Source organism: Bactrocera neohumeralis, unplaced genomic scaffold (genome assembly GCF_024586455.1).
Source record: "Bactrocera neohumeralis isolate Rockhampton unplaced genomic scaffold, APGP_CSIRO_Bneo_wtdbg2-racon-allhic-juicebox.fasta_v2 cluster09, whole genome shotgun sequence".
Lineage (NCBI taxonomy): Eukaryota > Metazoa > Arthropoda > Insecta > Diptera > Tephritidae > Bactrocera > Bactrocera neohumeralis.
In genome coordinates, this window is record NW_026089622.1 from 33679644 (window position 1) to 33697832 (window position 18189).

The 18189-nt window shown below is 35.7% G+C and overlaps 2 protein-coding genes across 3 annotated transcripts in view; one reads left to right on the top strand and one right to left on the bottom strand.

Annotated features, from left to right (window-relative positions):
- LOC126764085 (uncharacterized) overlaps window positions 1-18189 on the top strand; it is a 532840-nt gene that overhangs the window by 180254 nt on the left and 334397 nt on the right. The window lies entirely within an intron of this gene.
- Window positions 1-18189, bottom strand: part of LOC126764037 (E3 ubiquitin-protein ligase hyd) — an 84430-nt gene that overhangs the window by 42110 nt on the left and 24131 nt on the right. For both annotated transcript variants that reach the window (XM_050481763.1, XM_050481762.1), the window contains exons 7-10: window positions 8714-12088; window positions 7454-7601; window positions 6467-6700; window positions 1145-1620 (exon numbers count right to left, since the gene is read on the bottom strand). In XM_050481763.1, coding sequence (XP_050337720.1) covers window positions 1145-1620; window positions 6467-6700; window positions 7454-7601; window positions 8714-12088 — 4233 coding nt within the window. The remainder of the gene's footprint in view (window positions 1-1144; window positions 1621-6466; window positions 6701-7453; window positions 7602-8713; window positions 12089-18189) is intronic.

Consider the following 18189-nt stretch of genomic DNA (forward strand, 5'->3'; position numbering starts at 1 on the left):
ATATTATTATCAAAGAAACATTTCCCCGAATATCAATAACGTCTCTCACAAATTGACCGATATTTTCTGCAAAACGTCACCATATGTACTGGGGACCTCATATTCAGTATGTGGGGGCTTGAACTATTATGGTTCGATTTTGACAATTTTTAGACTCGAGATGGCATACCTTAAAACCACTATTCGTGCAAAGTTTTTTCTCAATATATTAATTGGGGCTTAGTTTGTGTAGTTCAAAGTGAAATAATCATGTGAAATTTAAAATTGCTGTATGGGAAGGCGTGGTTGTAGTCCCGATGTAAGCCGACACTATCCACACAACTATGGAAGGCTGTTAAGTTTAGTGTTATTTAAGTGTTACTTTTTTAACTTTTCTACGTTCGCACAGTACCAAGAAATAGACCGCATATATAACCCTATATCTATTTCGATGAGTTTTAGGTGATACATACAACAGTTAAAAAACGAAAACATAAGGTTGCAAGAGAATACAAATTATTTATATTTATTAATACTTTAAAATCATGAAAATTTCACCAATTTATCTTTATCGGTTATTTAAATATAATTTGTAATTAAAACTACCTAAAATTTTCATTTAAAAATATTTAAAGTTAAAATTTCAAAAAGCGTTTGGGGGATACAATTTTCAATGCACTTAGGAAAAATATATCTGAACGTAGTTTTTATGATCTGTCTACTTTATCAGGGGATCAAGGGGGATTGACGTGATTTTGCCCCTCTGCCAAATTTCGTGAAGATATCTGGTCAAATATAAAATAAATGGTGATTCCGCCAAATGAAAAAAAAGGTATGCAAAATTTCAGACAATATCTTAAAAACGTAGGGACTATTTGGTGTATATACATACAAAGCATGGCTAAATCAATTCAGCTCGTCACGCTGATCATTTATACATATGTATGTATATTAACTGAGTGACATAATAACGTCGTAAACGTACATTTGATACAACAAAAAAGGAGGAAGATATCTACCAGGCATTGCCAATTTCCTCACGTTGAGTACGATATACACACTAGAAAAAACAGTTCAACAAAAAATTTAAATAAATATTGGAGGTACATATTTGTTCATTGTAAGGACAATATTTAAAATCTATATATAATTCGTTAAAGCTTACTTGTAATTGAATTGCTTCTTCCATTTGTGTTTTATATGTAGTCTTCTCAATTTCAGTTGTAAGTTGATAAGTAAAATTATTAAGCAGATCTGATATTTGCCGGATGACAATACCGAATGCACGAGCCAAGTTGCTTGCGGTTGTTGCCATAGTCTGATGCTCTTGGGGTGGAGCAGCTACATTAGAACTTGTTGGAACAGTAGAGCGACGTAACGCCATAGGGTCAATAAAAACTAAGTTTGATCCAGCTGGTACACGAACAGAAGAGCGAGATATATCTCTATTTCTTATCGCCCATTGCATAGATTGTGGAGCTAAATCATTACGGGTATTATTACTTGTATTTCGACGTTCCAATTGCTGATCTCCGAAATTAAATTCATCTGATTGTTCGTCTGTTTCGCCATCCTCAGAAGCTTCCTCCTCTTGCGGCGAAGAATCGCCAGATTCGTCTTCAAGAAAAAGGACCCCAATATCTGCAAGTGCAAAATCTTTTAATGCTTAAAAAACGAAAACAGGTATCGTATTAAGGTAACAAAATTTAAATAAAATGATAGGGACAAGATTGCATCACGAAACAACAGAACCTAAAGAGGTAACATAAAAAAACTGTCAAATGGCAAAATTTACGGAAACGAGAATTTTGGATCAAATTATTTTATCAAGAACAAATTTTGGCTTTAAGTAATAAAGGGTTATATGAAATTAAAGTTAAAACTTCTGAAATGTGCATAAATCAGGGACAGAAAATAATAATGCATACTTTTTGACTAAAAAAATCATTATGAAGGAAGAGTCGGATATACAGTTGTCCACAAAATAATAGGAGTGACAATATGAAAAATGTGTTTGGCTGCATAACTTTTTTAAATCACACATAAATGACGCTGTACAGTAACGGTCAGGGACGGATCCAGAGTACAAAATTTGGGGGGAGCATTAAAATGCAAAAACCCATTTTTATTGTGATAATTGTTATTCTACTTCTGCTTTGCTAGTTCTCGGAGACAGTTTTATTGCCTTCCACAAAATATTAGGAGTGTTAGATATTTCGTTTTCAAAATAGTCCTTAACATAAAAAATATTAACAAAATTAGAAAAGTAATTGTAGTTTCATAGTTTAGCAGCATTTTTAATTAGTTTTTCATTGGGTTAACTCCAGTTGTACAGAGGAAAAGCAGGAAACGATAAAAAAAATTGAGAAAAGTAGGAAAAACTTATAAAGAGATCCAAGAATTCAAAAAGTGCTCTCCTCAAATGGTAGTAAATGCTTTCAATTATAGAAATAAAAATGAAACTCGTGGACGAATGCGCAAAAATCCACTGCAGACGATCGCAATATAGTACGATACTGCAAAATTAATCCTTTTGCATCAGCAAGGAGCATCCGTGACGAACTAAATTTGGTAGTTAACTGCAAAAACTGTTTGGCGCAGAACAAATTATTTGCCAGAAGTCCACGATAAGTACCGCTACCCAAAAAGAAGCACGTGGAAGACCGCAAACAATTTGCAAAAGGGCATAGCTCATGGCCTGTGTCCAAATGGCCAAATTTATTGTTGTCAGACGAATCTAAAATTGAGTTATTTGGTAGTACAGGTTATAGGAACTTTGTCCGGTCCATAACTCAGAATATACAGAGGTGTTGTGCAATCTGATAGTTGTCGGAATCAGAATTGAAACCGATCAATAAAAGTAGATCTCATGAATGCAGATATTATTTCGAAACAGAATTTGTATCAGTTTTGGGTGTTACGGAATCCAATTTTATCGGTTTTGCGATCAGAAACAAAGCAAGAAGATAGTCGCTCATAGATTTAAAACTTTAGTTAAGAAATCAAGTTATTTTATTGTTATGAATTAATTTATCTTTATTTCTATAGGGGAAAACATAAGTATAAAACACTAAATGTCTTAATTATTGAGTTTTTAGGAAAAAATCCGGATATTTAAAGAAGATTTACAAAACCTAATAATCGTAATTTAACACCCAAATGCGTCTTTATTCATTCGATGTTATCTCTTAAAATCTTCCTTTAATTCGGTACTTATTAAAAACTTTAATAAGATTGCATCCAAATGTATTAATTTGCAAATTTTGTCACATTAGTGAACAGCGTATTCGAATATTGGTTTTGCGTATGTTCGAAAAGACGAAAATCCAAACAGATTCTGTAACACCATTGAAAATCAGAATTGCATTGCAATTCTGACAGGCAAGCAATTCTATCTTAGATTCCACAACACCTCCGATAATCCCCGTTTTACAACAAAAACCGTAAAACATGGCGGCGCCAAAATAATGGTACGGGGTTGTTTTTCACATAGTGGTATTGGTCCAATTCACTTAATTCAAGCTATCATGGATCAATATGTGGCTATGGGAATATGCCAAAATGTTAGATAAGGTAACGTGACCATATACCTCATGGAATATGCCATTGATATGGGTATATTAGCAGGATAATGACCCTAAACATACTAGCAAGTGCGCAAAAGAATGGTTTAGGGCCAACGGGGTTGAGGTTATGCGGTGGTCAGCTCAGTCTCCTGATCTCAGCCCCATAGAAAAATTGTGGACCGATATCAAGAAGAGTAGCTGATCAGAAACCAACCAACTCGAGAGATTTATGGCAAGTAGTGAAAGAAACTTTAAAAGGAATTCCAATAAAACGTTGCCGGATCTCATAGACTCTATGCCTCCATGCTGTGTTAAAAAATCGAGACTTTTCAACGAAATAATAATTATTTTATTATTCTGTGAAACTTTGGAAGTATTATAAGTTAAATTTTTAGAACGGTCTTCTTTCTTCTTTACTGGCGTAGACACCGCTTACGCGATTGTTGCAGAGTTAACAAAAGTGCGCCAGTCGTTTCTTTTTTTCGCTACGTGGTGCCAATTGGAGATTCCAAGCGAAGCCAGGTCCTTCATCACCTGTTCCTTCCAAAGGAGTGGAGGTCTTCCTCTTCCTCTGCTTCCCCCCGCGAGTACTGCGTCGAATACTTTCAGAGCTAGAGTGTTTACGTAGCCACTGTCTTTTAATTCGCTGAACTATGTCAATGTCGTCGTCAGCTCATCGTTCCATCGAATACGACATTCGCCGTGGCCAACGCGCAAAGGACCATACATATTTCAGTTATTGTCATCGTCCATGCCCCTCTGCACCTTATAACAGAACGGGAATAATGAGTGACTTATAGAGTTTGGTTTTTGTTCGTCGAGAGAGGACTTTACTTCTCAATTGCTTACTCAGTCCGAGGTAGCACCTGTTGGCAAGAATTATTTTGTTGTCAGGCTGACATTATTGTTAGTGTTTACACTAGTTCCAAGATAGACGAAATTATCTAAGACTTCAAAGTTATGACTGTCAACATGACGTGACGTGAGGGCCTAGTGGCGAGAGTTCAATGTTTTGTGTCTGAGGGGTTTCTATTATAAGTATCTAGTATAAGTCGCCAAAAAACGATAAAATGAAAAAAAACGGCATGAATTTATTTAAATTAATTTTATTAAATAAAAGCAGCAAGAAAGTAATTGTGTCGAATCGATATTAGATGTATGCATATACTTTTTTAAAATAGTATAATCACTATTCTCACTGCTTAAAATACTCTTTAGATGAGTTTCACCATTGTGAATGATTCATATGACAAATAATCCCTCTTAAAAATGGAAATATATTTTATTGATTTTTAAAACTTGAAAGACATCTTTCATCCCTATGAGAGAAGGTGCTAGAAAAACATTTTACTAAAAAATTTCGTTGATATATCTTTATAGGATTGAGAGCTATATACACTAAACCTATTAGAGGTAGGGCCACGCACACTTTTAAAGAGTTTTTAACCCACAGATGCCGCTCCTTACTGCGATTCCTTGTAGCAAATTAAAGTTTTGAGTCTTAATTAGAGGTTTAGTTATAACACTTATATTTATTGCGATTCTATAGAGGTTTAATTATAATACTTCTATATTTAACTATCTAAATTAGTTTTAGGTCTTGAGAAATGTTGTAAGAGTATTACGGGAATTTGTTTAAGAGGTTAGGTGGGTTTCAGAGGTACAAAAAAAGGTATTTTTACGATTTTTTTTAAATATAAGCAATCATATATTTGAAAATTATAATATGTTATATTAAAAGTAAAATCTTGAAAATTCAGCCGTTTCCCTGGGTGTCTCACAAAAAAGTTCTTTCGCCGTGACAGTATAACTTATTATTAGTTCATACAAAATTAAAAAAACTAAGCATATTCCGTTAGTATCTATCTAAATCTCGTTTTTGAACGTACGAAATAAAAAAATATTAAAATTTTCCTTTTTTCTCACACTTTGAACAAAAAATCTCATTTTTTGTTCAAATTTTCGCCATTTATTGGTTAAAAAAAAGTTGTAATTAAACAAGAAAAAATCCATCATTTAATAACTAGATAATTTTATTTTAAAAACGTGTACACAATACGAACTTAATCGGTCGATAACTTTTCGAAAAATCGTGTCCACCGACTTCAAAAACACAGTTTCGAGAAAAACACGTTTAAAAACGGGGAACTTAGCGCAGCTAGCCTCGAACGCAGAAGTTCTCAAGGCTGTATCTCCGAAATTATTACTCAGATCAACTTTAAAATTTAGGACAATATTCTAGAGGTATTGTAGAATTTAATAAAGCAAACAAAAAAATGGATTTTTTGAGATTTTTAAACCGATCTAACCCCTTAACTTAGATGATTCACTAATTTTACGCAATCGTGTTTTTCAAAATAAGAAAAGTATATATAATTTGTATTAATCTAATTCTCCCATAGGATAGGTCGTATCAGCTGACACGGGCCACGTGTTTACGTTGTTCGCTGATCCAGCTATAAGCCTTTTTACCCTTACGTAAGGTTTTGCAATACATAGATTTTTATAGATGATATATTGTTTTGAGTAACCTGTGTTTTTACTCCGATTAGGCTTATCAGATTTTCACTCCCGTAATATATTCTTAAACTGTTTTTTTTTTAATATTGTGATTTTTAGTCTATAATATTCTACACTTTTATTCTTTTCCATATATGAACAATGACCCCTTCGACCATTATTATGTAAATGTGCACTTAAAAATCAGCAAATACTGTTTTTCAGATTTTAATCACTGTTATAAAAATGAGAACTTGATTTACTCATTTTTATGTTCTTGATTGCGCAGTATCAAACGCGGAAATACTTATGACCATTTCTTTTTGGAAACTTTTGGGGGAATTAGCACATTTTAATCGGAGTAAAACATATTTATATACGATACTTAAATATTTAAATTTAAGAATTTGTTCAAAATTCACCTGTCTCTGAACCAATTGTTGCCCCAGTTTGTACGCTCCTTTGTGCATCTTGATTACTTTGATTATCATCAGAATCAGATTCAGTTTCTGGATCGTTAAATGGAAAATCATTATCACTTTCATCGTCCTGAAGAACTTCTTCATTTCGAGCAGAATCTAGAATATCCTCTTCTTGGCCAAGATTACTGTTGCCCCTGTTGTTAGTTTCTTCACCCTCTTGAGCATCTCGTAAAACTAAAAATATAAATTGGAATTATTTAGATGTATAACTTATAAAATGAAGCTTAAAGAAGCTATTCGTATACACTTGTTCGCCACAAATAGGTATTGGGGTATTCTAGTACTCTTGCATATTTTTGTATTTCGTGAAATTTTGTGCAAGAGTACGAGAACATCCCAATGAAGAATTGTAGCCACTTTGAACGCGAATGAAAAAAAAAAACAATTATTTAATTAGATTTCATTACACAAAAATTAATATGTACAAAGCTTATATCTAATCTAATTTATAAGGATTTAGCACCTAAATCAAAGAAATGCCTTTATTTAGGAAGTGAAGTACAGTAGTCCAAAACTTTAATTTGATTATGTAATTTTTCAGTAAAATCTTACTTTCTTCCTCCAATTACATAAAAGCTGCAATCGCTGCTACTATATTCCAAATTTAATGCATTTGTAATGCTTATTTTGTGTTTGAAAGAAATTTTTAGTTTGTTAATCTGGTTCAAAGAATAAAAATCACCAAGTATGTCGAAAACTGCGCTTGCTTACTTTCAAAAATGATAATCCAATGATTCTGTGGCATCACTGATAATCAAAATGAATTTACAAATCGGAAATTTCAACTAAGCAAATCTGACTTGGGTGCCTAACCTGTTATATTCAATGGTTCATATATTTTGCATAGAACAAAAAATATGTCATCAAGTAATAAAACGTTAAAAAATAATGGTAAAATCAAATTTATAATAATTTATTTTTTCTTACCATCTATGTTGTCAATTGAAAAATTTGATTGAATATTATATCCAGGTGCAACTGATTGATTCTCCTCATGACTTGATGCAGGTTCTGATAATGATTCAGTGGCGGATGAGGGGGCCAGGGGTTCAACGCTAAATAAATCATCCGAGCTCTAACCGAATATATTTCACAATTTTTTTATTTAGATTATATTAAAATGTGGCAACAATTGTGTGTACTATTTTGTATAAGTTCAAACGTAAATATATCACAACAATAATTAATCGTTTTTAAGGTAAATTTAGTTTTACTTTCATCAATATTAAACGACAATTTAATGTGTCAGGAATACGCTGAGGTTATGTAATTTTACGTCATATTACGGCTTATTTTCAATTACAACTCAACCTGACTAAAAGTTGAATTGTATATTTTACCTTTTTTACTCTTGCAACATTTTGCTGCACCTAAAACTAATCGAGTTAGATATAGGGCTATATGTATATATAAATGATCAGGACGATGGGACGAATTGAAATCCGAGTGACTGTCTTTGGGTCCGTCCGTCAGTTCAAGCTGTAACTTGAGTAAAAATGGAGATATCGTACTGAAACTTGATATATAAGTATCGGACCACAAAACGCCATTAAACGAAGACTTATAATGTCCCATAACTTAGCACTAAATTAAGATATAGAACTGTAATTCGCTAAACAAGAACGGAGTAGCAAGGGGCACCTGTGGGCTAAAAATTTAGGTTTCATGTATATTTCTCAGACCGTTGTAACCAAAATAACCAAATTCGCTATTAATTATAGTTAACAATTATATATGTAGTATCTTAGAAAATTCAAGTCTGTGGAAATCTACCTTTACCTCGATTAGAAAAAAAACAGAATGCATTTTTATTTAAGATTATAAAACTGCAAAACACCATTGTTAAAAATGCTTTCAACTGATCATTTCCTCCAAGTATTTTCGAATGAGGAGCACATCAGCTTTGGCTCCGATATTGTCCCCGTTGTTATATGAATCCAAGCTGGTATTTATTTTATTATTTATTATCTATTTAAACATTAATTAAAATTTATTGTGTTAATTTTTATTTAAAAAATCATAAGTCTTTTAAGCCAAAATCTTCGAGTTGTAAAATACATATGTATGTATGTATATCGGGCGTATTTATGTCGCATTAAAATGTCGTTCAATTTATTGTTGCGAGTCTACCTGGAGTAGTTGTAGGGTACTTATAGCTTTAAATGCATAAAAGCGTAAAATACTTACATCAATACTTGTAGAAGACATAGTAAATGGAGCCGTTGGTCGAACAATGCCAAGACGTACTGGTGCAATAAGAGATTCAGATACCTCACACAATTCTTCAATAGAAATTTTATATAGAGATTGAAAAACTTTTACACAGCTTTGAATATGTTTGTTCGAAGCTAAATTTGATTTTCTCCGTTCTGGATTCGGCATTTTCTCTAAACTGAAAATAACAAAGACCCGTACTACAGACCGTACAAACCGACGTGCAACTGATTCAGCTTCTTCTCGACGACCTGCAGTGGTATCGTCCTGCATTTCACGCAATAATGTCATCAAAAGGGTATCCAGATGATCTCCACTACACTTAACAAATAAATTGTGGGTAAATTTATCTAAAAGTGTAGATCCCTGTTGGTTTAGAACATACATATTATAACTCTCAGTATTCAATGCATCTACTGAATTAGGTTGCGTTTGGCAAATTTCAGTTTTATCAGCACCGGTCATAATCATGGCTCTGACTGCGTGCCAATCAATTAATAACCGTTCGAGTGCTTTACGAGCAAATTTTGGTGGTTCGAGGTCATGTTCTGGCATATCTGCGTCAAGATCAATAGCAGAAGATTTCCGTGATGTGCCACTACCTGAACTACTGCCCACATTTCTTACACGAGCATTAGCACGGTATTGTCTTTGTTCCACTGTCTGCCGGCCAACAGTCTGTATTAAAAATAGTAAAATTGATTCACCTTTTGAATTGAACCTCGTTACAAGATCAGTACAAGAAGCTAATTTGCACAAAAGAGCAAACCGTTTATTTTGGTTTCCAGCGATAAGTGCTTTACATTTACACTTTTCCCAACAGTCACAATAAGCGGTCGGTGATGTTCGTTTTAATTTACAATCATGACCTTTGTGGCATACACGTGCACATTCTGTGCAACAACATAGTGATCCAGTTAAACCACATGTTTTACATTCATAAATGTTCTGGTTGATATGGTCTGCTCCAGTCCATGTAAATGAACAAGTATCGTTGTAACAAATAACATATAAAGGAGATTGATCAGGAGGGGATCCAGGTGGAAATATCATAGAATTTTTAAGCGAAGCATCCTTTTCTGATAAACTTAGAATTGTATTTAAAAGTATTATACCAGCTTCATAGGCACGAGTGTACACTGATATCATAAATGGGGTTCGGCCTTGAGAATCCTTGAAACTTAGCATTTGATGTAAATAAGGGCGAAACGCAACCGATGAACACATTTGTTGCAAAATCAAAATTGCATGCTCTCGACGCTGTATAGGTTCGAAAACGTAATTTGGTGTAGGTATACTTGCGGAGGAGGTAATGCTTGATACATTGCCAGATGCACCCTTTGAAAGATTATCTTCAACATCACTCGTGGTAACGATATCGTTTAAAGTTTGACTAGTGCTGGTCCCATCTATTGACCACTGTGGTATATAAAGATGATCCTCTACCGTTCCTATCCTATGAGCCGGATTATTTTGCTCTGATTCAGTATTAATCAAGTGATTCATCATTTCTCGCAAACTAACGGAGCGGTTCTCTCTCATATTTACCGTAGAGTTCATAGTTGACGGCGGCCCAGTATTGGCTGTAGTTATACTATTGTTTATATCCAAATGTGTGGAAAGATTCGGACAGTTAGAAAAAACTGTGTTAGCTAATGGTGATGATCGGTTAAATATTTCTTTTCCTGAAATATTTCTTTTCTCGTCTGCTTCCTTATTGGATGTGGGGGCAGATAAGGCAACACATGCATGGAAAATGTTACGACCACCATCACAACGCTCTTCTGTGATAGGCATAATTTCATTGCGTTCGTTCTTTTCTAAACGACTAAGGACAGCAAAGGCATTTTTGATGTCACATCTCAAGATATGGGGCATTAGTTTCTGTGTCTCAAAAACTAAAGCCGTTAAACACAATTTTGACTTAAGATTCCCGGCTGAAGAAAATGGTATCATACTCATCGAAACACTTTTAACCGGCGGTAGATCCAGCCAATAGGGATCTTTTATTGACCCCAAGCAATCTTTAGCAATTGGATAGAGAGCACGATTTCCATCACAAACTAAAATATTGCTGGTACTGACACCGCTGTCATTATTACAGAATATGTTAATATTTTTAGGAGTAACACCTAAAAACGATACACTATCTGTAGGAAACTGACAGATTTGTTCTTGTTTGCTGTTATATAGATTATATAGACTGTAGAAAAGTTTGCATCCATGTTTTTTTATAACATGTACTCCCCGAACGTCCACTGTCATAGTTAATAATTGATATCCATTTGAGTCATTTATATTGACTTTTCGCGGCATCTTTTGCAACCAGTCTAATCCACGTAAAGCCATATTTGTTTTGTAAATCTGAACATCTTCGCGGCGTAAAAGTCGACACTGTTGCCAATCGTCGTCTTTACCTTCATTATTATTACTACAAACAGAACTCGTAGATGTTGGAGAAATTGGGAAACGCACCGCCACAAAATCGCCATCTACTTTTAATACTTTTCCAACCGGTCCAACTTTATCCTCAACAAAAACAACATCTCTTAGTTGCCACAATTCTTCATCTTTTTTGTTTTCAACATCATCTTTCGTAGCCATTCTCTTTGCTCGCTTATGTGAAGTGACACTGCCAGTATCACTACATGTACTTGATGCTGGTGAAGGAGGCGGAGGCATATCAATCCGATCCGTTGTTTCTTTTGTAGAACTTAGTGATTTACTCGTTGATTGTGTATTTACTGTGTTTGATATATGAGCCTTTATATAATCCTTTTCAGTATTTATTGAGCTACAGGTGCCTAGCTGTGATTTTTCCACACTCGGTTGCGGAGTTAATGTAATTATTTTAAATCGACAAACATCGCTAAGGTCCCAGACTGAATTCTGTAACTGACCTATCTTTGGAATACCATTACAACATATAAAACCAATAGAACCTGCTTGATATATGGGACATTTTTTCATTATCACTTGAGTTCCGACAGTAATATCAGAGGATACAGATTTAAACGGTTTTTTAGACTTTGTTCGAAATTTATCCCATAAGTAACGACGTTGATCAAATGGTAAAACACCCCACCAATAAACATTGTTGCTTTCAGTTCTTACTGCTGTATATAAGGAACAAACATTAATCGATGCTATGGGATCCATAACAAATTCGTTAAACATAATTGTTGGATGCTCAAGTTTAGCTCCTAAATATCCTATTTGTTCGTCCATCCAAGTTGCAACACGCCCACTCTCTGTTACCACCGAACAACGAATAAAGTTAGCAGAAACTTGTCCCACTTTTTCGTTTATATTGAGACTTATTGTTTTTGGATGGTAAGCATGCTCCACCTGAAAAAATTATAAACAATTAGGGTTTTCACAAGTCTCATAAAGTTATAAGTTATAACGATTCGAAAACATAGCATTGAGAATTGTAAATGTGTAACCTCATTTTTGTATGAAATCCAACAATTTTTTTAAACAAGTGTAAAAATTTATAATTTTATGATTTTACGACGCTTTATGACGGGTTGTGAGTACCCCAAATATAAAAACTTTAACTTAAACGTTAAACGCTAATTAATTTTTTTTAATACCACATTGAAAAAAATTATCACACAAACCGGATTTAGAAATAAAAAATTGTAATGTTTAAAAATCCGAAACGGACGGTTAGTTAGAATTGTTTTATTAGTGATGAAAAAAATTTTTAATCCCACGTACTGGATAATTAAGTATTAAAGAAAAATTTGCATTTTTTCGAGTTTGAGTACTTCACTCAATTTAAAAAATAAAATTTTTAAACCCAAACGTCTTGACGTATTTTCTTTTTAGCGCGTTTAATAATATTACAAATAGTTCAAAGTTTAATTGAAAACATTTATTCTAATTCCTTAGCTGTTTCTCATTTGTTTTAATCTAAATAAACTAATTGAACAAGATTTTCACCAGCGTGTTTTCCAGGCATTGCAATCCAAAGTCTGTAACATAAATATTATATTCAGAGAATTCATAGCAAAGCCACTCATGTGCATAAATTCGAATTTGAAGTACCGTTTTAGGCTGCTTAGATTTTCTATGAAATGTGTTTGCGTTTTGCAAAGAATTACACAATTGATAGCGCAATATTTGCGGAATTTTATTATTCTTCTTCATGCAATTTATAAAGACTACTTAGATCAATTAAATAATTAAGAAATATATAAAAAGGTATCATAGTTCATCAAATCAATCAAATCAGTAGTAGAGGAATATGAAAGCTACCTGAAAAAGAAGCAATCAGAACCTCTAGTAGAGAACAAACAGGAGAGGAGTACCTCACAAAAGAGGAATCGCTCTATTACAGGAATACCAGAAACTCTGCCCAAAAAACCGAGGCGGAGTGAAGGCGAACACAGTAGCGCAACCACGGCAAGGCATTTCTGCGATGTAGCAAGAGATAACCTGCAAGTGGCCATAATAGATGAAAATTCCTCCTCTCCGAGCACGGTACAGGAAAGATGGGTGGAGATCGACGAGTATGGTGCTAAGCTTTGTACTCGACAATCCTGCAGGTCCTCACCCGGAGTTTGACTCCTCTGAGACCCTTAGGGGCTACGGGGTCATTAAGTGCGCGGACCAGGCCTCGCTAGATTTCCTGACGGGTAGTGTTGCTAAAATCAGCAACGCCTTTGTAGGCCTCCAATTGAGGCTTATACCCGCCAGGAAAATTCCGAAGAGACTTCGTGCTCGCATTTGGCTACCCTCTCGAGAGGAGCCAGGCGAAAAACTCCTGAGCTGTATTAAGCTGCAGAACAAATCTATACCTGGTATAGATGAGTGGCAGCTGATCAAGGAGGAAAAACCAAAACGAGGGGGGCATCGACATCAGCCTAGTACAGGAGCCCTGGGTCAATGAAGATACCATTAAAGGGCTGAACAGCTGCAACTATAACCTGTTTTACACACGGAACAAAGGTAAACATGCATTCTTATAGGGCATGCATTCTTATCAATAAAAGTATAAATGCATTTCTTTGTCCTAATTACAGCACAGCAGATATAACAGCGGTAAAGGTGGAACAGAAGGAAAAGCCCTTCTTCTTAGTAGAGGAGAACAGGAAGGAAGATGTCCTAATAGGGTGTGATGTAAACGCAAGGTACACCGTATGGGGAAGCTCCAGCATAAACACCAGAGGTGAGTCACTCTTGCAGTATATTCTGAATAGTAATCTAAGTATATCCAACAAGGGCGATAAGCTAACTTTTATTTTCCCAAGCTCGGATAGGTTTCTGGGGTGGGAGGAAGTGCTTGACCTCACGCTATCAACAGTCTCGTTGTGGATAACTGGAGGGTATCCGATGAGCCTTCCATGTCGGATCACTCCTGGATACTCTTCAGCATCCGCGAGAAATACAGTGCTCCTCTCACATACCGGAACCCTAGAAGAACAGCACGGGAAAAATTTACCAGTATAGCAACAAAATGCCTTGAAAAGGGAGGCAATAAGAGTATTGGTAATCTTAAGGAACTAGATTCAGAAGTAGAGAAGTTGGAAAAAATCTTAACCACAGCGTTCAATAAATCCACACCGCTAACAGTTCTGAAAAAGAGAAAGTATCTTCCTTGGTGGAACCGTGAACTCAAGAATTTGAGAACACAACTAAGGAAAGCTTTCAATGAGAGTTTTAGAACCAAAATCTGGCAGCCATATAAGCACATTATGAAAATATACAAGCAGTCAGGAAAGCTAAAAACAACTCATGGCGATCTTTCTGCACATCGATAGAAAGTTGCAGAAAAACCGCTAGGCTGAGCAAAATGCTATCCAAAGATCATATTAATACTGCCTACATTAGGGCGGAGGGAAGTGATTGGACCTCCTCGGCAAAAGAGTCTCTAGAGGTACTAATTAAAACGCACTTCAGAGGAAGTCAGCAAACACCTTCAACGAGGGTTCAACCAGAACCACCGTTGAACGCAGCTGATTATCGAAGCCAAATAATAGACAAAAGCAAAATCAAATATGCCACAAATAGTTTTGCACTATTTAAAGCGGCAGGTCCTGACGGGATTATGCCCATAATGCTGCAAAAACTGATACAACCAATGGTTCAAAGGCTTGAAAATATTAGGTAGTCAAAAAAGTCTTTTCGCAAGTTGGCGCTGAAAGCGCGTAGTTCTAGTTTTATTCGTCGCATCGGGTCATGCTATACCTTTTTGGAAAGCTCATTTCACGCGCTAACACGTGTTTGATTGATTGTCGTTTCTTTTAAGTCGTTCGTGAGTTATAGCGTCGCAATAATGGTGCAAAATAAAGAGAAAATACGGCATATTTTACAGTACTACTACGATAAAGGCAAAAATGCATCTCAAGCCGCCAATAAAATTTGTGCAGTTTATGGACCCGACACAGTTTCCATTTCCACCGCACAACGATGGTTTCAACGTTTTCGTTCGGGTGTAGAGGTGGTCGAAGATACGCCATGCTCCGGAAGACCTGTCGTCGAAAATTGCGATAAAATCGCTGAATTGGTCGAAAGAGACCGGCATAGTAGCAGCCGTAGCATCGGTCAAGAGCTGGGCATGAATCATCAAAAATTCATTTCAATTTCAATGAAAAATAAATAAAAAATTCAATAAAAATACCGCAAGACTTTTTTGACAACCCATTATGTACAAAGCTAGCATTCAACTATCTTACATCCCAAGATGTTGGAAAAGACGTAAAGTTGTGTGCCTTCCAAAACCAGGCAGAAGAACACACGAATGCCAAGGATTTTAGACCTATAAGCCTTACCTCCTTTAAGCTGAAAGTACTAGAAAGGCTAATAGATGTACACGTAAGAACAATAACGGCGGAGAAGTTATCGAAGTCCCAACATGCGTACATAAAGGGCCGATCAACCGAAGCTGCCCTTCACGAGGTGATAAGTGTAATTGAAAAATCACCACACCACAAACAATACACCATGGCTGCTTTTCTAGACATAGAGTGCGCCTTCAATAACATAGAAGTAAATGCAATAATTAATTCCCTGGCACATGGTGACATAGATGACACTGTGTGCAGATGGATACTATCGATGCTTGGGAATAGGAAGATTATAGCTTCAAACAAGTTTGTGAGTAGAGGAACGCCTCAAGAGGGGGGGGGTCCTCTCTCCGCTTCTATGGGTTGTAGCGCTGAACGAAATACTACTCCAACTAAACGTTGGAGTGAAAGCAGTAGCATTTGCAGACGTTATAGTGTTGTTGGTATCAGACATGTTTCCTTCTACAGTCAGCGAAATTATGGAAAGAGCACTACGAAGGTTAAACCTATGGGCTAAAAACAATGGACTAGGAGTTAACCCGAAAAAACAGAACTGATGTTATTCACAAGCAGAACCAAAATACCTCAGTTTCAACTTCCGGTACTAAGCGGTACAACACTCACTCTATCCCCCACAGCTAAATACTTGGGGGTGGAGATTGACACCAAACTGTCCTGAAAAATAAATATAGAAAAAAGAATAAACAAAGCATACATGGCCTACCATACTTGTCAGAGAATCGTCAACAAGAATTGGGGCCTCAAACCAAGTATAATCATGTGGATGTATACGGCTGTCATAAGACCTATACTTACATATGGAGCTCTGGTATGGTGGACAGCGCTAAACAAACAATACAACATTAAAAAATTAAATAGTATACAAAGAACAGCATGTGCGGGTGTTACTGGAGCAATCAGGTCATGTCCGACTGATGCGCTCAATGTGATACTGCATCAACTACCAATGGACATTTTTATTCACAAAACAGCCGCTATTGCGGCGATAAGAATAAAAGAATTGGGAGGTTGGAATCAGTAGAACTACGGACATAGTGTTATCCTAAACAAGCTCACTATTAATAAATCAGACTACATTCTCCCAAAGCTGGATATCAATAGACACTTCCAGGTGAGGATACCATCTAGACGAGAATGGAGAAGAGGTTCAATAGGAGAGGAGGATATCATCTCAGTCTATACCGACGGGTCCAAAATGGACTGCGGAGCAGGCACGGGGGTATTCTCCGCTGATCTAGGCATATCTCTCTCTATACGTCTACCGAACTCGGCTAGCATCTTCCAAGCAGAAGTATTAGGCATAGAAAAACCCTGCGAAGTTCTATTAGAAAACCACGGGAATATATGCATGTACATAAAGCAACTATATTTACGGATAGCCAGGCGGCGCTCCTGGTCTTGGCTTCACCTATGACAAATTCCAGCATAGTTTACAACTGCAAGAGAGCACTAAGCTCAATAAAAGACAAGCTCCAACTAAACTTGATCTGGGTTCCCGGGCACAGGAACATTTTCGGTAACGAAAAAGCAGACGAGTTGGCAAAAGGGAGTTTTCCTCAACGAATCCGAGGCGGGCCATTACCATGCCCGCTAGGATCGATCAAAGGAGAGATGAAGAGACAATTTCAACAAGTTACAAATAACAGGTGGAAAAACGTTACAAAATGCGTCATAACTAAACAATTATGGCCAAAATATGACAGGAAAAGAACCAACGACTTATTAAATAGGTCAAGAAAAAGCATTTACAGAGTAACAGCTACCACAACAGAGCACTGGCCATTTGGTGAACTTGCATCCAAAATGGGTATGCCCTACAACGCCATCTGCCGTGGCTGCGGAGTAGCAGGGAACAAGGAAACAATCTTCCACTTTCTTTCCGACACAAAACATTTGGAATCTATCAAGCACCAAACTTCGAATGGATTTCCACTAAAACATATCGGACATAAGTAATTTCATCGAAACCTCAAAATGGTTTGAGAGAGAAGGTGAAACATAATAGCGGATACAGGAGGTTCTACGAATAGTCTATCAAAATGGCACATCAAGTGCTAATTGAGCCCGATAGGGCTGCACTCCTACCTACCTACCATTATAGTTCATGAAATATGAATTTATAAATAAATTTGAATTCTTTTTTTATTTTGAAAATAATTGATTGACAAACTGTATATAAAAATTACATGTCACGTTATTTCCTAAACCACTGAACCGATTTTAGTAAAATTCAGCACACTGGTCTCAGTTTAATTCAACATATAAAATATATTGCTTTTATTTCAATTACGTTAAAAGTAAAACAATTCATAAATAAAAAATATATGTTTTCGAAATTCAAAACAAACTAGAATAAAATGTAATGTAAATGAAAAGGTAGTATTTTTTATTGGACGCACTATGTCGAACCGGTAAGACTTCGAGTTCAATCCTTTAGATTCGATACCGGAAATAACATTTTCGTCAGAACCCCGTGCATCCTCAATATATTTTACTTATGTATTCTGAGAAAAAAATTAGTTTCATTTTACAATATGTATATTTTTTGTTGATGCTAAAGAAATGATGCGATCTCAAAAAATTTTATTTTTCAAATAATATGCTTCTTCAGCTATAATTTTATGTTAAATTATA